The 23,886-nt window shown below is 55.4% G+C and overlaps 1 protein-coding gene across 1 annotated transcript; it reads right to left on the bottom strand.

The window, feature by feature from the left end:
• Positions 1-6,051: 6,051 nt before the first annotated feature.
• On the bottom strand, positions 6,052-19,030 carry LOC144740683 (beta-1,3-N-acetylglucosaminyltransferase manic fringe-like). Its single transcript, XM_078623487.1, is given in 10 exon segments — positions 6,052-6,135; positions 7,384-7,469; positions 7,723-7,839; positions 8,215-8,503; positions 8,952-9,037; positions 9,557-9,707; positions 10,344-10,446; positions 11,486-11,534; positions 18,438-18,494; positions 18,496-19,030. Coding segments are annotated over 10 exon segments (1,431 nt in total). The 5' UTR covers positions 18,922-19,030; the 3' UTR covers positions 6,052-6,068.
• Between the last annotated feature and the right edge of the window lie 4,856 nt (positions 19,031-23,886).

The raw sequence follows: 23,886 nt of genomic DNA on the forward strand, positions 1-23,886 counted from the left end.
CCGGGCTCTAGAGGTCACGGGGCCCTGCAGTTGGGGGTCAGGTGGCCTTGGGGGGGGGGGGGGTGGGCGTGAGTTGTGATGCAGCGCTGGCCCCCGCGCTGGAGGCCGTGGTGTGAGCTCGCTGTGTGCTCGTTGCGGCTGGCACCACACGGAGAGTTTAATTTCTATTAGCAAACTTGTGTGCGCACACACTTGTGTATACACGCGCACATGGTACACCACTCACACAGCCACCGTTCGCCACTTAGTGGCAGCGTTGTCGTCACAACGTTTGTGCCAGGCTGGGTGCACATCGAGGCCACGTGAAGTGTCGAAGGCTCTTGGTGCTGGCAGGAGGTCACTTGACAGACCCAGGTGCTATGGGTTGATGGAGATGATGGGCAGATGCACCAGCTGTGTATCTGCTGTGCCAACTTGCTGCGTTTTAGCCGCCCGGCGCTCCGCTCGTTGTTGTGAGCGTCGCTCCTCTGCCCTCTGTTGTTGTTGGAGGGCGACTGCCTTCAACTGCCCAGTAGCAGCGTCCTTCACGAGCCTCCTCCACAGAGGCCGATCTTGACACCGCTGGTACCGGTCATCGGCAAGTCCACTCAGCTCCACATCCTCCTGTACCACATCACTCCATCTCTTCGCCAGCCCGTGTCGTGCCCGTTTAGCACCCCCTCTACCTAGCCAAACAGAAGCTGCCAGGGCATGCTGTGGCTGGGCATACGGGCTACATGACCCTGCCAACACGGCCTCACCTGTCGGCAACGGTGGCCGTATACGGTGCGGTCTGAAATGACGGTACGGTGTGGGATTTTTTGGTTCTTATTTCACGATATTTTTTACATCAGGTATGGTATTTTTATTCGTACCCTTTTCGTACCAACTCGGGTGATCAATTAAGTCGAAGTGAAGCTTTTTAATTTCTGAGAATTGCCCCACTCTCTTATCTTTTGAAGGCGGCTACAAGAATTTAACGTGTCACTTGTCAAAGACTTCCCAAAATGCCACTTACCGCTGATGACGGCTGAGAATTTTAAGCGTTTTGACTTAATATTTCGAAGCTATGCGATTTTTAATTTAAATTTATCTTGTCAGTTCCATCAAAAAACTCTGCGTATTTACAGAATATATATATATTTTTATGGGTTAAGGAACTTTCTGCCAAAAAAATTACGTAAAAATAAGAAACTTCAGCTTTGCTTGCCACCGATCCACTAATATTCTAACTAAGAAATAAGTTACAAAGTTACGGCCTGAAATTATTGTTACCCCCCCCCCAGCCCCCAGCCTTGCCTGCCGCTGCCGGAGGAGATCTCCGATGGTGGGGGACTGCGTCCAGATCTTGTCGGGATATGCGAGCGCCTCGGACAATCCAGCCTCACGGTGAAGCCCAGGACAGATCGTAGGCAGGTCTTCATTTCAATGGGCTCCACGTTTTACGAGCGTGGGAATGACCGTGGCCGAAGAAGACGCGGAGCTTCGTGCGGGGAAACAGAGCCAGGTAGCTTCCACACGGCGGCGTTACGCAGCCGATGAAGAAAAAAACAAGTAACGCCGCTCGACCGAACCGGAGTGAGACCTCCCCGTTGCTAAACCGAAGCCGGTCAACAAGCAAGCTGCCCAGGTACGGACGCACCGCCCCTCCTAAAATACCCAGGCTGGTGCTTTCTTCTGGTGGGGCTTCAAGGGCACGCGCACACGTGTATACGCGTGTAGCGTCGGATCGCGTATGCGCATGCCGCCTGTATCCACTGACCTGCAGTTGCAGCCAGAGGTCGGCAGGGTGTGCCAGCGAGTACAAAGGTGAATGAGGGAACCAGACCAGAGGTCGCAAACGGGTTTTTATTCCTTACCCGTACCCGGCCGCACCAGGGTCGCAAACGGGTACCCGTACCCGTACCCGGCCTGGTACGGGTAGCCGGGTATCGGGTAGGGTACGGGTATCGGGTACCCGGTTGCGACCTCTGAGCCAGACCCAAGAGAGGCGGGTTTCCCTCCTCTACCCCAGGTGGGGGGGGGGGGGCTGGGAGGGGGCCTTCCAGGATCTTCTGGAAGGTTCCAGAAAGGGGGCGGTACCAGGGGCGGAGGGTCCTCTGGAGGTGTATAAAAGGGGGTGCCCTGGGTACAGCTAGAGGTAGTTGCTACGAAGACTGAAGACCACCTAGACTAGGACCCTGGAACCTCGAGCCTGACGTCCTTCTGGGACCAGTGGTCGAGACCCGTACCTTGGCTGGGTCGGGTCAGATAGCCTCCCCCAGGGCACTGCGAGCCGGAGGGCTGAGGGTTAAGTGGGCAGAGTAGAAGTCACTGACAAGCCTGGATGTTGTACCTCCCTAGGGAGGGATTGTTCAGGGAGTTATTGTTGATAACAGACAACCCGTGTTGCCTCTACGACGACGTCTCCATAAGAACTCGCTACACACGCACACTCGCACACTCACGTATACACACGCGCACTCACGTATACACTCACGTATACACACGCGCACACGTATACACACGCACACTCGCGTATACACACGCACACTCACGTATACACACGTATACACACGTATACACACGTATACACACGTATACACACACGCACTCACGTATACACACGCACACTCGCGTATACACACGTATACACACGTATACACACGCGCACTCACGTATACACACTCGCACACGTATACACACGTATACACACGTATACACACGCGCACTCACGTATATACTCACGCACACGTATACACACGTATACACACGTATACACACGTGCACTCACGTATACACACTCGCACACGTATACACACGCACACTCGCGTATACACACTCGCACACGTATACACACTCGCACGTATACACACGTATACACACGCGCACTCACGTATACACACTCGCACACGTATACACACGCACACTCGCGTATACACACGCGCACTCACGTATACACACGCACACTCGCGTATACACACGCGCACAGGTATACACACGTATACACACGTATACACACACGTATACACACGCGCACTCACGTATACACACGTATACACGGTGTCACCGTGTTGGTGTCACCGTGACTGCCGAATAAATCAGTTTCCACCGCCAGTCTCCGCCTGATTAACACCCTGGGTGGAATAACCGTAATGAGAGTACCATCACCACCACCATCATCACCATCACCGCCGTCACCATCACCGCCATTATCACCATTATCACCACCATCATCACCACCATCATCACCATCACCACCGTCACCACCGTCACCACCATCACCACTGCCACCATCACCATCACCACCACCACGTCACTCGCAATAGCGGCGGAGCGGTGGTGCAGCAGTTAGCGCTACGAACCCAGCGACCCGAGTTCGATTCCCGCTCACGGCCTACACCGGTGACGATTATCTGAACCGGTTCCGGGCCTCCCCTAGGTCGACTCAACCTCAGATGAGTACCCGGTGCGGTGTGTAAACATTGCCACTAGGGAGACAAAGGCGGCCGGGCGTGGTTTCTGCCACCCACCCCCTCGTGTGCAATAACCACAACACAAGCAGTCAGAATGCAAACAAAAAGAAACAACTCTGATGATGATAATGATATATGCACTGTCCTTGAAGTTGAGTGGTCCACACCCGAGACAGCTTTTCTTAGAGCCCAGTCTCCATTGGTGTTGGACCAGATGACGCCAAAAGGCGCACAACTCAAAGGCAATGCACCATCAGAGTATGAGAGCTCGGGGTACGAATTTACATCATTGGAACCTCATTTGCCAGTAGCAAATAATGATAATTGTTTTGTGTTTTACACTTTTATCTGGCAACAAAACTGACACCTTTTTTACAAGGAGTCATGTTTGCATTGACCACAATACCTGCGGTCGTAATGCAAACAAAAAACACAACGCTGATAATGTATGCACTGTCCTTGAAGTTGATTAGTCCACACCCGAGACAGCTTTTCTTAGAGCCTAGTCTCACATGGTGTTGGAAAAGATGACGCCAAAAGGCGTTCAACTCAACGAGATTCACTTCCGTTGATCGCTTGCCCGTCGCGGAACGGCCCCCGGCACACGCAAGCGGATCTCGCAGAACTACTACGGAGGGTCCCGTCAAGTCCCACCTCTCGTCTGCGGGAGGAGGTGCTGCGTTTTTTTCTTCATCTTTTCCCCACGCTCCACTTACTCCGGACAAAGCCTGTTCGTCTTACGACCGCTTAAACGGAACTTATTTTTTATTTTTTTATTTCTCGCACCCGGACATTTTTGGAGAATTAAGTGTATGGGAAAAATTGTAATTAATAATAATAATCCATAATATCGTTTTTTTTTGGGTTAGATCGCGTAAATATATAAATGTTGTGTCGTTAAAACCCTCCACCACCCGACACAGCCAACTAGTAAGGGTTGTCACGTAAAAAGAACGTGGCCAATTCGTCACTGGCACAGCACACCGGTGTGTTGGAGAGCCAAGCCACAACATTTACAATCTTGAGTACGACGTTTCGCCAGTAATTACAACCAGCTTCATCAGGCGACAGCCAGATTCGTGGAGAAGTCCACCTGTTTCGTTCCTTATACAGAGGCGTAGATGTGGTGACCACGCTTCTGCACTCTTGCGTAAAGTTGGGGGAGGGAGGGGAGGATCAATGAGCCAACGTACATTAGGCATGCGCAATGAGTGGGCGAGTGAGTGAATGAATGAGTGAGTGGATGAATGAGTGGGTGAATGAGTTAGTGGATGAATAAGTGAGTGAATGAATGAGTGGGTAAATGAGTGGCTGTGTGAGTGGATCAATGAGTGGGTGAATGAGTGGGTGAGTGGATGAGTGAGTGAATGAGTGAGTGAGTGGATGAGTGAGTGAATGAGTGGGTGAGTGAGTGAATGAATGAGTGAATAAGTGAGTGGGTGAATGAGTTAGTGGATGAGTAAGTAAGTGAGTGAATGAATGAGTGGGTGAATGAGTGGCTGTGTGAGTGGATCAATGAGTGGGTGAATGAGTGGGTGAGTGAGTGAGTGAGTGGATGAGTGAGTGAATGAGTGGGTGAGTGAGTGAATGAATGAGTGAATGAGGGGGCTTGTCACTTTTCTTCCCTGGGCCGGGTCACCAGACCGGATGGAGGCCCCCGGGGGCCTCACAAACGACGCTCGTGGAAACTACGGCGGCAGTGGCGGCGGTGGGACAGGCCACGGTGGAGCGGCAGGCTCACAAAGTGGGACAGGCCACGGTGGAGCGGCAGGCTCACAAAGTGGGACAGGCCACGGTGGAGCGGCAGGCTCACAAAGTGGGACAGGCCACGGTGGAGCGGCAGGCTCACAAAGTGGGACAGGCCACGGTGGAGCGGCAGGCTCACAAAGTGGGACAGGCCACGATGGAGCGGCAGGCTCACAAAGTGGGACAGGCCACGGTGGAGCGGCAGGCTCACAAAGTGGGACAGGCCACGGTGGAGCGGCAGGCTCACAAAGTGGGACAGGCCACGGTGGAGCGGCAGGCTCACAAAGTGGGACAGGCCACGGTGGAGCGGCAGGCTCACAAAGTGGGACAGGCCACGGTGGAGCGGCAGGCTCACAAAGTGCCACAATTCATTCATCTCCCCCGGGCCGGCGAGAATTCACACGACAACAAAGTGCATCCAATAAATAAGCGCCTCCGGTCTCGTATTTACACTCGCACACCCGCCGGAGTCGGGGGGGGGGGGGATCCCCCCCCCCCACATGTCTCTTCTTGGGGGGCCCCACGTGTCTCTGGATAACCCCCACGTGTTTCCTCAAGGTCCCACGTGTCTCTCCTCAAGGCCCCACGTGTCTCTCAAGGTCCCACGTGTCTCTCAAGGCCCCACGTGTCTCTCTTCAAGGCCCCACGTGTTTCTCCTGAAGGTCCCACGTGTCTCTCAAGGTCCCACGTGTCTCTCCTCAAGGTCCCACGTGTCTCTCTTCAAGGCCCAACGTGTCCCCTCAAGGCCCCACGTGTCTCTCTTCAAGGCCCCACGTGTCTCCTCAAGGTCCCACGTGTCTCCTCAAGGCCCCACGTGTCTCTCCTCAAGGCCCCACGTGTCTTCTCAAGGCCCCACGTGTCTCTCCTTGCCCCCCCCCCCCCCAGTCGTCACCTCAGGGTCCCCCGTGGACACCAGCTGGTGTCGGGGTACAGCAGGCAGTGCAGGCTCAGGAACCTGGTGGAGGGAAGGGGGGGGGGCAGGGGAGGGTGAGAGGGGGGGGGTCATCGCAGGTTCGAGAGAGGATCTGGAGACTGACCAGACGACAGCTGTGAGGGCTGTGCGAGCCGGCTGTCGAAGCGAGACGCTGTGCCTTGGCCTGCAAGCTGTGCGTGATGCTGTGCGTGTGTGTGGAGAGGATATGGAGTGATGTGGTACAGGAGGACGTGGAGCTGAGTGGACTTGCCAATGACTGGCACCAGCGGGTGTCAAGATCGCCCTCTGTAGAGGAGGCTCGTGAAGGACGCTACTGGGCAGTTGGAGGCAGTCGCCCTCCAGCAACAACGGAGGGCGGAGGAGCGACGCTCACAAAAACGAGCGGAGCGCCGGGCGGGTAAAGCACAGCAAGTTGGCACAGTAGGGGGCACAGGTGGTGCATCAGCCAGTCATCTCGGTCATCTCAGTCAGTCGACCCGTGGCACCTGCTGGGTCTGCCCCGTGACCTCCTGCCAGCGGGCGTTCGACACTTCACGTGGCCTCAAGGTGCACATGGCCTGGCACAAGCATCGTGGTGACGTCACCGCCACTTAGTGGCGAATGGCGGTTGTTGTTGTTGTTGTGACGCTGTGTGTGTGACGCTGTGTGTGACGCTGTGTGTGTGATGCTGTGTGTGACGCTGTGTGTGTGCTGCTGTGTGTGTAGTCCTGTGTGTGATGCTGTGTGTGTGATGCTGTGTGTGTGATGCTGTGTGTGTGATGCTGTGTGTGTGATGCTGTGTGTGTGATGCTGTGTGTGTGATACTGTAGGTGTGATGCCGTGTGTGATTCTGTGTGTGTAGTGTTACGTGTGTGACGCTGTGTGTGACGCTGTGTGTGACGCTGTGTGTGACGCTGTGTGTGACGCTGTGTGTGACGCTGTGTGTGACGCTGTGTGTGACGCTGTGTGTGACGCTGTGTGTGTCGTGCTGTGTGTGACGCCGCACGTGTGACGCCGCACGTGTGTGTGACGCCGTGTGTGTGACGCCGTGTGTGTGACGCCGTGTGTGTGACGCCGTGTGTGTGACGCCGTGTGTGTGACGCCGTGTGTGTGACGCCGTGTGTGTGACGCCGTGTGTGTGACGCCGTGTGTGTGACGCTGTGTGTGTCGTGCTGTGTGTGACGCCGCACGTGTGACGCTGTGTGTGTGACGCTGTGTGTGTGACGCTGTGTGTGTCGTGCTGTGTGTGACGCCGCACGTGTGATGCTGAGCATGCGGTGTGAGTCTCACCGGGAGGGGTCCGCGTGAAGCGGGAAGGGACCCGGCAAGGTGATGACGTTCCTCTTCCTGTCCAGCACCCCGTAGCTCAGCGTCGCCTGTGTGGACGTCACGCCGATTGGTGAGTGAGTGGTGAGTGAGTGGTGAGTGAGTGGTGAGTGAGTGAGTGGTGAGTGAGCGGTGAGTGAGTGAGTGGTGAGTGAGTGGTGAGTGACTGAGTGAGTGGTGAGTGAGTGAGTGGTGAGTGAGCGGTGAGTGAGTGAGTGAGTGGTGAGTGAGCGGTGAGTGAGTGAGTGGTGAGTGAGTGGTGAGTGACTGAGTGAGTGGTGAGTGAGTGAGTGGTGAGGCCACCTGCTGGGTGAGTCGCCCTGCAGGTAGCAGGGGGAGGGTCTCCAGGTGCGAGTAGAAGAGTGGTGAGTGAGTGAGTGGTGAATGAGTGAGTGAGTGAATGAGTGAGTGAGTGGTGAGTGAGTGGTGAGTTCACCTGCTGGGTGAGTCGCCCTGCAGGTAGCAGGGACAGGGTCTCCAGGTGCGAGTGGAAGAGTGGTGAGTGAGTGAGTGAGTGAATGAATGAGTGAGTGGTGAGTTCACCTGCTGGGTGAGTCGCCCTGCAGGTAGCAGGGGCAGGGTCTCCAGGTGCGAGTGGAAGAGTGGTGAGTGAGTGAGTGGTGAGTGAGTGAGTGAATGAATGAGTGAGTGGTGAGTTCACCTGCTGGGTGAGTCGCCCTGCAGGTAGCAGGGGCAGGGTCTCCAGGTGCGAGTGGAAGAGTGGTGAGTGAGTGGTGAATGATGAGTGAGTGAGTGAGTGATGAGTGAGTGAGTGGTGAGTGAGTGGTGAGTTCACCTGCTGGGTGAGTCGCCCTGCAGGTAGCAGGGGCAGGGTCTCCAGGTGCGAGTGGAAGAGTGGTGAGTGAGTGAGTGGTGAGTGAGTGAGTGAGTGAATGAATGAGTGAGTGGTGAGTTCACCTGCTGGGTGAGTCGCCCTGCAGGTAGCAGGGGCAGGGTCTCCAGGTGCGAGTGGAAGAGTGGTGATGCCGTGAGGCTGCCTCCCAGCAGCGCCTCCACGATGTACCCCACGGTGACGTCATCGGGCAGCCGGATCCGCTCGCTCGTGCGGACGAACTCCCCGTCGCTTCAGAGGCAACGAGGCGCAATCAGAATCGTCGACACGTTCACTCTGTCCACATCTGACCCCTCAAACCTGACCCCTCACACCAGACCCCACCTAACCCCACCTGACCCCTCACATCTGACCCCTCACACTTGACCCCTCACACCTGACCACACACACCTGACCCCCTCACACCTGACCCCTCACACCTGACCCCACCTAACCCCACCTGACCCCTCACACCTGACCCCTCACACCTGACCCCTCACATCTGACCCCTCACACCTGACCCCACCTAACCCCACCTGACCCCTCACATCTGACCACACACACCTGACCCCACTTGACCCCTCACACCTGACCCCTCACATCTGACCAAACACACCTGACCCCTGGCCGAACACAGCTGACCATGCTCACGTGACCCCCCCCATACCTGACCCCCCTGACCCTTGACCCCCAGGCTCACCTGGCCCAGGGCCGCATGCGCAGCACCAGCGGGCGGCTGAGGCAGAATCCGGCGCCGCCCGTGGCGAACCAGAAGGTGACGGGCCTCTGTGGGGTCAAAGGTGAGGGGTCACGGGTGAGGGGGTCACGGGTGAGGGGTCATGGGGGGGGTTATGGGAGTCATGGTGGAAGGTGAGGGGTCAGTGAGGTGCGGTGCTGGGGTGGGGGGTAGGGGGGGCAGCAGCAGCACCGGGGAGGCGTTCACCCCAACCAGGCGAGGTAGTTAACATCTCCTAGCCACCGTGATGATGATGATGATGAGAGAGAGACACGCAGACTCCGAATATACAGCAGCAGGCGTTGGGGTTAGGATTGAAACCACGACCTCCTGCATACCAGGCGAGGTAGTTAACATCTCCTAGCCACCATGATGATGATAGAAAGAGACACGTCAACTCCGAATATACAGCAGCAGTAGGCATTGGGGTCGGGATCGAACCCACGACCTCCTGTGAACCAAGCGAGGCAATTAACATCCGTCTTAGCGACGCGTGGCGGCGGATGGGGTGGTGTGGGTGGTGTGGCCTTGGGGGGTGAGGCTAGCGAGGCCGCGCCGTGTGTCCGCACCGAGACGTTGCCCACGCGCTCCACGGCCTGGATGGGGTGGTCCAGGCTGGGCCGGCCCACGTACACCTCGCGCGAGCTGGGGAAGGCCCCCAGCGCGCGCGCCAGGGCCCCCACGTTCACGTAGTTGTCGTCGTCCACGTGGCAGAACCAGCTGGAGGAGGGAGGGGGGGCGGCAGAGGGGGGGGGGGGCACACAGAGGGGTAAGGGGGGGTCCGGGGGAGGGGTCGAGGAGGGGGGTGGGGGTGGAGGAGCGGGAGGGGTGGGGGAGGGGTGGAGGAGGGGGAGGGGTGGAGGGGGAGGGGTGGAGGAGGGGGAGGGGTGGGGGAGGGGTGGAGGAGGGGGAGGGGTGGAGGAGGGGGAGGGGGTGGAGGAGGGGGGAGGGGTGGAGGAGGGGGAGGGGTGGGGGGAGGGGGTGGAGGAGGGGGAGGGGTGGAGGAGGAGGGGTGGAGGAGGAGGGGTGGAGGGGTAGAGGGGGGGTGAGGGGTGGAGGAGGGGGAGGGGTGGAGGAGCGGGAGGGGTGGAGGAGGGGGAGGGGTGGAGGAGGAGGAGGGGTGGAGGAGGGGGAGGGGTGGAGGAGGGGGAGGGGTGGAGGGGGAGGGGTGGAGGAGGGGGAGGGGGTGGGGGAGGGGTGGAGGAGGGGGAGGGGTGGGGGAGGGGGAGGGGTGGAGGAAGGGGAGGGGTGGAGGAGGAGGGGTGGAGGGGTAGAGGGGGGGGGAGGGGTGGAGGGGGAGGAGGGGTGGAGGAGGGGGAGGGGTGGAGGGGAGGAGGAGGGGGAGGGGGGTCTCACGTCTTCCCCGACACGAGATACGTGTCCAGCTCCACCGCCATCTTGCACGAGAGTGCGTGGCGACTGTGGATGGAGGAGCAGTTGGTGGCGATGAGCCGGGGACCTGCGGGACATCGTCAACATCATCGTCGTCAACACCATCATCGTCAACATCATCATCGTCAACATCATCATCGTCAACACCATCATCGTCAACATCATCATCGTCAACATCATCGTCATCAACACCATCATCACCACCACCATCATCATCGTCATGGACATCACCACCACCATCATCATCTTGGACATCACCACTATCATCATGGACATCACCACCATCATCATCGTCATGGACATCACCACCACCATCATCATCATGGACATCACCACTATCGTCATGGACATCACCACCACCATCATGGGCATCACCACCATCATCATCATGGGCATCACCACCATCATCGTCGTCATGGACATCACCACCATCATCATTGACATCACCACCATCATCATTATCATGGACATCATCATCATCATGGACATCATCATGGACATCACCACCATCATCATCATCATGGACATCACCACCATCATCATCATCATGGACATCACCACCATCATCATCATCATGGACATCACCACCATCATCATCATCATGGACATCATCATCATCATGGACATCATCATCATCATGGACATCACCACCATCATCGTCATCATGGACATCACCACCATCATGATCATCATGGACATCACCACCAACATCATCATCACCATGGACATCACCACCATCATCATCATCATGGACATCATCATCATAGACATCACCACCACCATCATCATCATCATGGACATCATCATCATCATAGACATCACCACCACCATCATCATCACCATGGACATCACCACCATCATCATCATCATGGACATCACCACCAACATCATCATCACCATGGACATCACCACCATCATCATCATCATGGACATCATCATCATAGACATCACCACCACCATCATCATCATGGACATCATCATCATCATAGACATCACCACCACCATCATCATCATGTACATCATCATCATCATAGACATCACCACCACCATCGTCGTCATGATCATCGTCACGCAAATCCCAGCGGATGATTGATCCCCTCTCTCACCTGCTGCAGCCAGGAGCTTCTCATCCACCTCGTCCGTGAAGATGTGCGTCTGCGTGGGGACAGAACGCCGCGTGCCTCGTTATTGATCGACTTTGCGATCGCAAACATCCGCTACTCGAGCGGGGCAGGGGCACAGAGGCGCCAGGCGGCCAGCCACAAGCAGCGCTGTCGGAGTGTCGCGTGTTGCGTGGAGAGCGAGGTTCTTGTCGCTGTTGTCAGTGACACGGGGAGCAGAGATGATGATGATGGTGGTGGTGGTGGGTGGTGATGATGGTGGGGGGGTGATGATGGTGGGTGGTAATAATGGTGGTGATGATGGTGGTGGTGGTGATGGTGGTGGTGATGATGGTGGGTTCTAGATTTGAAGCTTTCGTGACTGCAATGATTCACATTCTTAGGTTTTTTACAGAAAAAACCTGGTTGGTTATGATGGTGGTGATGGTGGTGGTGATGGTGGTGATGATGGTGGTGGTGATGGTGGTGGTGGTGATGATGATGATGGTGGTGGTGGTGATGATGGTGGGTGGTGGTGATGGTGGTGGTGATGATGGTGGTGGTGATGATGGTGGTGGTGATGATGGTGGGTGGTGGTGATGGTGGTGGTGATGATGGTGGGTGGTGGTGATGGTGGTGGTGATGATGGTGGTGGTGGTGGTGATGATGGTGGGTGGTGGTGATGGTGGTGGTGATGATGGTGGGTGGTGGTGATGATGATGGTGGTGGTGGTGATGGTGGTGGTGATGATGGTGGGTGGTGGTGATGGTGGTGGTGATGATGGTGGGTGGTGGTGATGATGATGGTGGTGGTGGTGATGGTGGTGGTGATGATGGTGGGTGGTGGTGATGATGATGGTGGTGGTGGTGATGGTGGTGGTGATGATGGTGGGTGGTGGTGATGGTGGTGGATGATGGTGGTGGTGATGATGGTGGTGGTGATGATGGTGGGTGGTGGTGATGGTGGTGTGATGATGGTGGGTGGTGGTGATGGTGGTGGTGATGATGGTGGTGGTGGTGGTGATGATGGTGGGTGGTGGTGATGGTGGTGGTGATGATGGTGGGTGGTGGTGATGGTGGGTGGTGGTGATGGTGGTGGTGATGATGGTGGGTGGTGGTGATGATGATGGTGGTGGTGGTGGATGGTGGTGGTGATGATGGTGGGTGGTGGTGATGGTGGTGATGATGGTGGTGGTGGTGGTGATGATGGTGGGTGGTGGTGATGGTGGTGGTGATGATGGTGGTGGTGGTGGTGATGATGGTGGGTGGTGGTGATGGTGGTGATGATGATGGTGGGTGGGGGGTGATGATGGTGGTGGTGGTGGTGGTGATGGTGGTGGTGATGATGGTGGGTGGGGGGTGATGATGGTGGTGGTGGTGGTGGTGATGATGGTGGTGATGATGGTGGTGGTGATGATGGTGGGTGGGGGGTGATGATGGTGAGTGGTGATGATGGTGGTGGTGATGGTGGTGATGATGGTGGTGGTGGTGATGGTGGGTGGGGGGTGATGATGGTGGTGGTGATGGTGGTGATGATGATGGTGGTGGTGGTGGTGATGATGGTGGGTGGTGGTGATGATGGTGGGTGGGTGGGGGGTGATGATGGTGGTGATGGTGGTGGTGGTGGTGATGATGGTGGGTGGTGGTGATGATGGTGGGTGGGTGGGGGGTGATGATGGTGGTGATGGTGGTGGTGGTGGTGATGATGGTGGGTGGTGGTGATGATGGTGGGTGGGTGGGGGGTGATGATGGTGGTGATGGTGGTGGTGGTGGTGATGATGGTGGGTGGTGGTGATGATGGTGGGTGGGTGGGGGGTGATGATGGTGGTGATGGTGGTGGTGGTGGTGATGATGGTGGGTGGTGGTGATGATGGTGGGTGGGTGGGGGGTGATGATGGTGGTGATGGTGGGTGGTGGTGATGATGGTGGGTGGGTGGGGGGTGATGATGGTGGTGATGGTGATGATGATGGTGGTGATGATGATGGTGGTGATGGTGGGGGTGATGATGGTGGGTGGGGGGTGATGATGGTGGTGATGATGGTGGTGATGATGGTGGTGGTTATTCCGTAGTGGAGGAGTGCGAGAGAGCGAGCCAGTGAGGTGACCTGCAGTGAGGTGAGTGAGTCAGTGGGTGGGTGAGTGAGTCAGTGGGTGAGTGGGTGGGTGAGTGGGTGAGTAGGTGGGTGAGTGGGTGGGTGGGTGGGTGAGTGAGTGAGTGGGTGGGTGGGTGAGTGGGTGAGTGAGTGGGTGGTTGAGTTAGTGGGTGGGTGGTTGAGTGGGTGGGTGAGTGGGTGGTTGAGTTGGTGGGGGTGTGTGAGTGAGTGGGTGATTGGGTAGGTGAGTGAGTGGGTGGGTGAATGGGAGGGTGAGTGGGTGGGTGAGTGAGTGGGTGAGTGAGTGAGTGGGTGAGTGGGTGGGTGAGTGAGTGGGTGGGTGAGTGAATGAGTGGGTGGGTGGATGGTGAGTGAGTGGGTGGGTGGGTGAGTGGGTGAATGCATTGTTGTAGGTTGCTGAATGTGTGTGAGTGTGCCGTGCCGGACTTCATAGGTGCTCGCTAACGGCACTTGCCCCAACAGTCAGCCGCAGGCTACGCGGGGGAACTTTGCCTGTGGGGTGAGTGAGTTGGAGGGGTGCGGCCGAGGAAGTGGAGGAAGCAGCCGCGGCCTCGCAGATAAAGAAACAAAACATAAAAGATCGGCGGCGGCGGCGGCAGCGGCGGCGGCGGTGACCGCGGGACAATAGCGAAGGTCACCGCCACGGGGACGTCCGCGGAAGTGCCACTCCAGGAGCTGCACCCAACAAGAGCCCACCGGGGGGTGCTGGGGAGGCCCGCAGAGACCCATAGAGACACATAGAGACCCGTAGAGATACATAGAGATACGTAGAGACCCGTAGAGATACGTAGATATACATAGAGACACATAGAGACCCGTAGAGACACATAGAGACACATAGAGGCCCACAGAGACCCATAGAGACCCATAGAGACACATAGATACCCGTAGAGAGAGGTTCTTCACGTTCTATAGATGTAGATGCCGCTGGTTCTACTCTTCCACCACCCCTCTAGAGCTGTTCTTGGTCTACTCTTCCACCACCCCTCTAGAGCTGTTCTTGGTCTACTCTTCCACCACCCCTCTAGAGCTGTACTTGGTCTACTCTTCCACCACCCCTCTAGAGCTGTACTTGGTCTACTCTTCCACCACCCCTCTAGAGCTGTACTTGGTCTACTCTTCCACCACCCCTCTAGAGCTGTTCTTGTCTACTCTTCCACCACCCCTCTAGAGCTGTACTTGGTCTACTCTTCCACCACCCCTCTAGAGCTGTTCTTGGTCTACTCTTCCACCACCCCTCTAGAGCTGTACTTGGTCTACTCTTCCACCACCCCTCTAGAGCTGTACTTGGTCTACTCTTCCACCACCCCTCTAGAGCTGTACTTGGTCTACTCTTCCACCACCCCTCTAGAGCTGTACTTGGTCTACTCTTCCACCACCCCTCTAGAGCTGTTCTTGGTCTACTCTTCCACCACCCCTCTAGAGCTGTACTTGGTCTACTCTTCCACCACCCCTCTAGAGCTGTTCTTGGTCTACTCTTCCACCACCCCTCTAGAGCTGTTCTTGGTCTACTCTTCCACCACCCCTCTAGAGCTGTACTTGGTCTACTCTTCCACCACCCCTCTAGAGCTGTTCTTGGTCTACTCTTCCACCACCCCTCTAGAGCTGTACTTGGTCTACTCTTCCACCACCCCTCTAGAGCTGTACTTGGTCTACTCTTCCACCACCCCTCTAGAGCTGTACTTGGTCTACTCTTCCACCACCCCTCTAGAGCTGTTCTTGGTCTACTCTTCCACCACCCCTCTAGAGCTGTACTTGGTCTACTCTTCCACCACCCCTCTAGAGCTGTTCTTGGTCTACTCTTCCACCACCCCTCTAGAGCTGTACTTGGTCTACTCTTCCACCACCCCTCTAGAGCTGTACTTGGTCTACTCTTCCACCACCCCTCTAGAGCTGTACTTGGTCTACTCTTCCACCACCCCTCTAGAGCTGTACTTGGTCTACTCTTCCACCACCCCTCTAGAGCTGTTCTTGGTCTACTCTTCCACCACCCCTCTAGAGCTGTACTTGGTCTACTCTTCCACCACCCCTCTAGAGCTGTTCTTGGTCTACTCTTCACCACCCCTCTAGAGCTGTACTTGGTCTACTCTTCCACCACCCCTCTAGAGCTGTACTTGGTCTACTCTTCCACCACCCTCTAGAGCTGTACTTGGTCTACTCTTCCACCACCCCTCTAGAGCTGTACTTGGTCTACTCTTCCACCACCCTCTAGAGCTGTTCTTGGTCTACTCTTCCACCACCCCTCTAGAGCTGTACTTGGTCTACTCTTCCACCACCCCTCTAGAGCTGTACTTGGTCTACTCTTCCACCACCCCTCTAGAGCTGTACTTGGTCTACTCTTCCACCACCCCTCTAGAGCTGTACTTGGTCTACTCTTCCACCACCCCTCTAGAGCTGTTCTTGGTCTACTCTTCCACCACCCCTCTAGAGCTGTACTTGGTCTACTCTTCCACCACCCCTCTAGAGCTGTTCTTGGTCTACTCTTCCACCACCCCTCTAGAGCTGTACTTGGTCTACTCTTCCACCACCCCTCTAGAGCTGTACTTGGTCTACTCTTCCACCACCCCTCTAGAGCTGTTCTTGGTCTACTCTTCCACCACCCCTCTAGAGCTGTACTTGGTCTACTCTTCCACCACCCCTCTAGAGCTGTTCTTGGTCTACTCTTCCACCACCCCTCTAGAGCTGTACTTGGTCTACTCTTCCACCACCCCTCTAGAGCTGTACTTGGTCTACTCTTCCACCACCCCTCTAGAGCTGTTCTTGGTCTACTCTTCCACCACCCCTCTAGAGCTGTACTTGGTCTACTCTTCCACCACCCCTCTAGAGCTGTACTTGGTCTACTCTTCCACCACCCCTCTAGAGCTGTTCTTGGTCTACTCTTCCACCACCCCTCTAGAGCTGTACTTGGTCTACTCTTCCACCACCCCTCTAGAGCTGTTCTTGGTCTACTCTTCCACCACCCCTCTAGAGCTGTTCTTGGTCTACTCTTCCAGGCCAGACGTCGTGAAGGACGTGCGAGTGTAATGGGGGCTCTCAAAGGGGTTCTCTGTGAAGGGTTTCCTATAGGGGTCTGAGGGGATCTGAGGGGAACCTTGAAGGGTATTGTGGGGTCCACTGAGGGGGTCCTGTGACGGGGTCTTGTTAAGGGGTTTCTGTGAGTAAGGGGTCTATGCAGGGATCGTTGAGGGGGTTCTTTGAGGGGGTACTGAGGGGGTCTACGAGAGGGTTCTGTGGTTGTGTTTCGCGAGGGGGTCGTCTGAGGGGGTCTACGAGGGGGTCTGTGATTGTGTTTCGTGAGGGGGTCTACGAGGGGGTCTACGAGGGGGTCTACGAGGGGGTCTACGAGGGGGTTCTGTGGTTGTGTTTCGCGAGGGGGTCCTCTGAGGGGGTACTGAGAGGGGTTCTCTGAGAGGGGTTCCCGGCCTCAGGAATCCGTCGCTAATGGATGTCAGATGCGGCTGCCTGGCACGCGCCTCCTCGCACGCGCGATAATTAAAAACAGAGACCCCAACTCTCCATAGACACCCCACATCTCTCTCTCTCTCTTGCCATAGAGACCCCAAGTCTCTCTCTCTCTCTCCATAGACACCCCAAGTCTCTCTCTCTTGCCATAGAGACCCCAAGTGTCTCTCTCTCTCTTGCCATAGACACCCCACATCTCTCTCTCTCTCTTGCCATAGAGACCCCAAGTGTCTCTCTCTCTCTTGCCATAGACACCCCACATCTCTCTCTCTCTCCATAGACACCCCACATCTCTCTCTCTCTCTCTTGCCATAGAGACCCCAAGTCTCTCTCTCTCTCTTGCCATAGACACCCCACATCTCTCTCTCTCTCTCCATAGACACCCCACATCTCTCTCTCTCTTGCCATAGACACCCCAAATCTCTCTCTCCATAGACACCCCAACTCTCTCTCTCTCCATAGACACCCCACATCTCTCTCTCTCCATAGACACCCCAACTCTCTCTCTCTCCATAGACACCCCAACTCTCTCTCTCGCTTGCCATAGAGATCCCAAGTCTCTCTCTGTTGCCATAGAGACCCCAACTCTCCATAGACACCCCAAGTCTCTCTCTCTCTCCACAGACACCCAAAGTCTCTCTCTTGCCATAGACACCCCAACTCTCCATAGACACCCCAAGTCTCTCTCTCTCTCTTGCCATAGAGATCCCAAGTCTCTCTCTGTTGCCATAGAGACCCCAACTCTCCATAGACACCCAAGTCTCTCTCTCTCTCCACAGACACCCAAAGTCTCTCTCTTGCCATAGACACCCCAACTCTCCATAGACACCCCAAGTCTCTCTCTCCATAGACACCCCACATCTCTCTCCATAGACACCCAAAGTCTTTCTCTTGCCATAGAGACCCCAAATCTCTCTCTCTCTCCATAGACACCCCAACTCTCCATTGAGACACAAACTCTCTCTCTCTCTCCATAGACACCCCCAACTTTCTGTCTCTCTCGCCACAGAGACCCCCTCTCTCTGCATAGAGACGTGGTGAGTGAGCCGTGGTGAGTGTTGCCGTGGTGAGTGTTGCCATGGTGAGTGTTGCCAAGGTGAGTGTTGCCGTGGTGAGTATTGCCGTGGTGAGTATTTCCATGGTGAGTGTTGCCAAGGTGAGTGTTGCCGTGGTGAATGTTGCCATGGTGAGTACTGCCGTGGTGAGTATTTCCATGGTGAGTGTTGCAAAGGTGAGTGTTGCCATGGTGAGTGTTGCCGTGGTGAGTGTTGCCGTGGTGAGTGTTGCCATGGTGAGTGAGCCGTGGTGAGCGTCGCCATGGTGATCGTTGCCATGGTGAGTGTTGCCATGGTGAGTTGCCATGGTGAGCGCTTGCTCCTCACCTGCGCGCGCGCTCGCGAAACCCAGGTGCGCAGCAGCAGCGCCAGCCTCTCCTCGTGCGCGCGCTCGCGAAACCCAGGTGCGCAGCAGCAGCGCCAGCCTCTCCTCGTGAAAGCGACGCGTCGTCTTCACCGCCAAGAAGATCTCGCGGGGGTCCAGAGGGGGTCCCCGCGGGGGGTCGACCCCCAAAGAGGGGTCCGGCACCACGGGGTTCGCCGCTCGCCTCTCGCGCCGCGCCGCGCGCAAGACCCCCGACAGAGTGCTGCCCGAACCCCGCCGCGACCCCCTCGCGGCCACCCCGCCGTGGATCCGGACCCCCGTTCCTCGCCGGTCGTCGACGGGGTCCGCGGCCCCCTGAGCGCCCAGGGGACCCGGCGAGAGGTCGCGCTCGAGGCCCGGCAGCCGCAGCAGGAGCAGCGTCAGCAGCAGCGGCAGCAGCAGCGCGCAGCCAAAACGCGTGCGACGCACACCACGAGCCATCACCATCATCGCCATCATCATCAGCAGCATCAGCAGCAGAAGTAGCAGCAGCAGCATCAGCAGCAGCAACGGCAGCCAAAACGCGTGCGACGCACACCACGAGACATCACCATCATCGCCAATCATCATCAGCTAGCAGCAGTAGCATCAGCAGCAGAAGTAGCAGCAGCAGCATCAGCAGCAGCGGGCAGCCAAAACGCGTGCGACGCACACCACGAGACATCACCATCATCGCCATCATCAGCAGTAGCATCAGCAGCAGAAGTAGCAGCAGCAGAAGTAGCGGCAGCCGCGCATTCTTAGACGGGAGCTGTGCGCGCGCCTGGACGCGCGGCCCCGCCAGAGGAACGTGGACAAGGAGGGGCACGCGCGCCGGCACGCGAGCGGGAGTCATGGAGACTCGGGGACGTCTCGGCGAGACTGCTACCGCTGCTGCTGCTCACCCCTCCTCACCCCTCCCTCTACTCCATCAACTCCTCCTCCTCCACCTCCATCGCGTCCCTTACTGCCTCACCCCCCCACCACCACCACCCACCTCTCTCCATCCTCCATCCCTTCTCTCACTGCCTCACCCCCCCACCACCACCACCCACCTCTCTCCATCCTCCATCCTTCTCTCCCTCCCCCCTCTTCCTCCCCTCCCTTCCCCCGCGTCAAGCGCGCATCCGGACCGGCGAGGCGCGGGGGTGGGGGGGTGGTGGAGGAAGGGCGGGGTCAGGGGGGGTGGACGGTGATGGATGGAGAGGGTGCAGGGTGGAGGGGTGGAAGATGTATGGTGGAGGATGGTGAAGGTGGAGGGTGGAGGGTGCAGGGTGGAGGGTGATGGATGGAGAAGGTGCAGGATGCTGGGTGGAGGGTGCAGGGTGATGGATGGAGTGTGGAGGGTGGATGATGCAGGATGCAGGGTGATGGATGGAGAGGGTGGAGGGTGCAGGGCGGAGGTTGGAGGGTGGATGACTAACACTGCCCATAGACTAACACTACCCATAGACTCAACACTGCCCATAGACTGACACTGCCCATAGACTAACACTGCCCATAGACTCAACACTGCCCATAGACTCAACACTGCCCATAGACTGACACTGCCCATAGACTGACACTGCCCATAGACTAACACTACCCATAGACTTAACACTGCCCATAGACTAACACTGCCCATAGACTCAACACTGCCCATAGACCTCAACACTGCCCATAGACTGACACTGCCCATAGACTGACACTGCCCATAGACTAACACTACCCATAGACTTAACACTGCCCATAGACTAACACTGCCCATAGACTCAACACTGCCCATAGACTCAACACTGCCCATAGACTTAACACTGCCCATAGACTGACACTGCCCATAGACTAACACTACCCATAGACTAAACACTGCCCAATAGACTCAACACTGCCCATAGACTAACACTGCCCATAGACTAACACTGTCCATAGACTAACACTACCCATAGACTAACACTGCCCATAGACCAGGGGTGGGGAACCTTTTATCTGCCAAGAGCCATTTGGATATGTATAACATCATTCGCGGGCCATACAAAATTATCAACTTAAAAATTAGCCCGTTATTTTTGGTCAAACATTTAATTAAACTCACCCCTAATGCGATGGCTGGAACTGCGGCGTGTGATGATGTTAGCTGGTATTGATGATGATGTTGCTGCTGCTACTCGCAACTGCTTTTCCAGGTTTGCTCCGAGATTCATTGAATTTCGAGTCCCGCCTGCGGCTGTCTTGGCAGGGCCACACCAAATGACTTCTCGGGCCTTACAGTGAGGGAAACAAGTATTTGATCCCCTGCTGATTTTGTACGTTTGCCCACTGACAAAGAAATGATCAGTCTATAATTTTAACGGTAGGTTTATTTTGAACAGCGAGAGACAGAATAACAACAACAAAAATCTAGAAAAACGCATGTCAAAAATGCTATAAATTGATTTGCATTTTAATGAGGGAAATAAATATTTGACCCCCTCTCAATCAGAAAGATTTCAGTGGGCAAACGTACAAAATCAGCAGGGGATCAAATACTTTTTTTCCCCACCCCTGCCATCGACTACTAGCCATAGACTCAACACCGCACCTCCGATTAGCATGGTTGTCTACGTACGGCGCGAAAGAAGTTCAACATGCATGATGATTCAGAGTGACAGCGCACTGCGTATGTTAGTTGAACTTCTTTCGCACCCTACGTAGGCCGTGGCTCAGAGAGGGAGTTCTCAACCAGTGCGCGCTTATGTTGCATGCTGGCGACAGACCAGCAAAGGCTCCAATAGGCTGTGTGTAGCGCTTTTACAGAAGCGACTCTGGCGATCGAAAACGAAAGCTCAACGAAGTGGGATTATCACGTGGACATTTATAGCAGCCGGGGCAATCCGGAGAAAAATCAACGCGACCACGGGAAAGAGAGAGAGAGACGACGCAAACTCCAAATGTACAGCAGGCGTCAGGGTCGGGATGGAACCCACGACCTCCTGTGTACCAGGCGAGGTGGTTAACGTCTCACCACGGAGAGAGAGACACGCCAACTCCAAATATACAGCAGGCATCATGGTCGGGATGGAACCCCACGACCTCCTGGTGTACCAGGCGAGGTAGTTAACATCTCATAGCCACCGTGATGATTATGATGATAGAGAGAGAGAGAGACACGCAAACTCCAAATATACAGCAGCAGGCATCAGGGTCGGGATGGAACCCACGACCTCCTGTGTACCAGGCGAGGTAGTTAACATCTCCTAGCCACCGTGATGATGATGATGAGAGAGAGACACGCAAACTCCAAATATACAGCAGCAGGCATCAGGGTCGGGATCGAGCTCACGACCTCCTGTATACCAGGCGAGGTAGTTAACATCTCCTAGCCACCGTGATGATGATGATGAGAGAGAGACACGCAAACTCCAAATATACAGCAGGCATCATGGTCGGGATGGAACCCCACGACCTCCTGTACCACCAGGCGAGGTAGTTAACATCTCCTAGCCACCGTGATGATGATGATGAGAGAGAGACACGCAAAACTCCAAATATACAGCAGGCGTCTGGGTCGGGATTGATTGAACCCACGACCTCCTGTGGACCAGGCGAGAGAATTAACATCTCGCCACCCGCGACCATCCACCACATCTCGTGGAGCGCACACACACACAGGAGAGCGTGGAGAGAGACGCACGCTTGGGATTGCATTGAGAGACGGAACGAGGCGCACGTGGGTGAGAGAAACGTGCACTCTGGTTAATGATACAGTCATTATAATCGCATCAACTTGAACAAAACGCGATGCCCGCAGCACAGTGTACAGAATCAGAAGTGTGTGGGAGACCCTTGATTATCGCGGGGGTTCTTGGAAAGGGCCGCGACAGCCAAGACCGCGATATTCAATTATTCAACCCCGCCTGAATAAAGGCGTTGAAATGTACCTCTTTTCAATGAGAAAACGGGCGAATTTGTATCTTTACGTTCACATAAAGTCAGAAAAAACACATATGAATCAAAATTTGCATGTATTTATACTAAAATACTACAAAAATGATGCACGACGGATGGACAGACGTAATAATCCCCTGTGGGCTGGTGTAAACCAGGAGATTCCTACCAGTATAAAAAGTCCCCCATTGATATATAACACACAGAGCAAGGCGTCAGGCGAGTTGACCTGTTGGTTTGCATCTGCAGAGTTACGTCTTTTTTTTTGGCCGCTCGCTGAACCTTACTCGATTTCGATTTAAAGCTTTCGTGACTGCAGGGATTCATCTTCTTGGTTCTTTCGGTAAAGTCACGTGGAAGGGAAATAATAAAATATTAAAAAAATGAAACATAATAAAATAATATATAATTTTATCACGAGGTAGAAACACAAACAAATAAATAATACAAATGAAACATTATAAAATAATATACTATTTTATTACGTTTTATATTTTTATTATTTTATTATTTCCCTTCTACGTGACTTTACCGAAAGAACCCAGAAGACTTTTCTCGATTGTCCATTTTTATTTCCCCGAATGAACTTGCGAGTGGAAGTTGACTGCTTGAAGCGTTTCTCATTTGCATGCGGAATTGCGTTTATATATATTTTTTAAATATATATTTTTAATCGTTTTTGTGTAGTGTAAAATGTACAGTAGTAGTGTATAGTGTATACTAGTGTGGTGTATAGTGTATATCAACCCCTTATCAGTGGCCTCCTCTACCTTATTACAGACCAATCCAGACCTGATTGGTCACTCCGTGCACCTGATACATCTCAGCGTTCTTCCTACCAAGCCCCATCACGAGCTAGACACACAAACAAAGAGACAAACACATTAGATTTTTATTTTTGCCCGTATTGAAACGGCTGTACGCCGTATGGACCTCAAAACCCAATACGGGTGGACCGTATGGGTGACACTGCACGCCGTTTGCCCAAATCCGCGTGTGATGCAGAGGTCGCAAACGGGTACGGGTACCCGTACCCGGCCGGGTACCCGTACCCGTACTCGGCCGGGTACCCGTACCCGTACCCGGCCGGGTACCCGTACCCGTACCCGGCCGGGTACCCGTACCCGTACCCGGCCGGGTACCCGTACCCGTACCCGGCCGGGTACCCGTACCCGGCCGTGTGATGGCTACCTACAGAGGAAGACGAAAGGCACCGCAGGAGTGCACAGTTCTTCAGGAACTGTCGATGGTTTTATTTTTGCACAATACCCACTCGATGAGGCAGACACACACACGCAACACACGCAACACACACGCACAACACACACACGCACACAACACACGCAAGGTGCTCGCCACGAGTGCACCACGACCATCACCACCATCACCACGACCATCACCACCATCACCACCACCATCACCACGACCATCACCACCACCACCATCACCACGACATCACCACCACCATCACCACCACGACCATCACCACCACTATCACCACGACCATCACCACCACCATCACCACGACAT

This window comes from Lampetra planeri, unplaced genomic scaffold (genome assembly GCF_965212315.1).
Source record: "Lampetra planeri unplaced genomic scaffold, kcLamPlan1.2.h2 scaffold_271, whole genome shotgun sequence".
Lineage (NCBI taxonomy): Eukaryota > Metazoa > Chordata > Hyperoartia > Petromyzontiformes > Petromyzontidae > Lampetra > Lampetra planeri.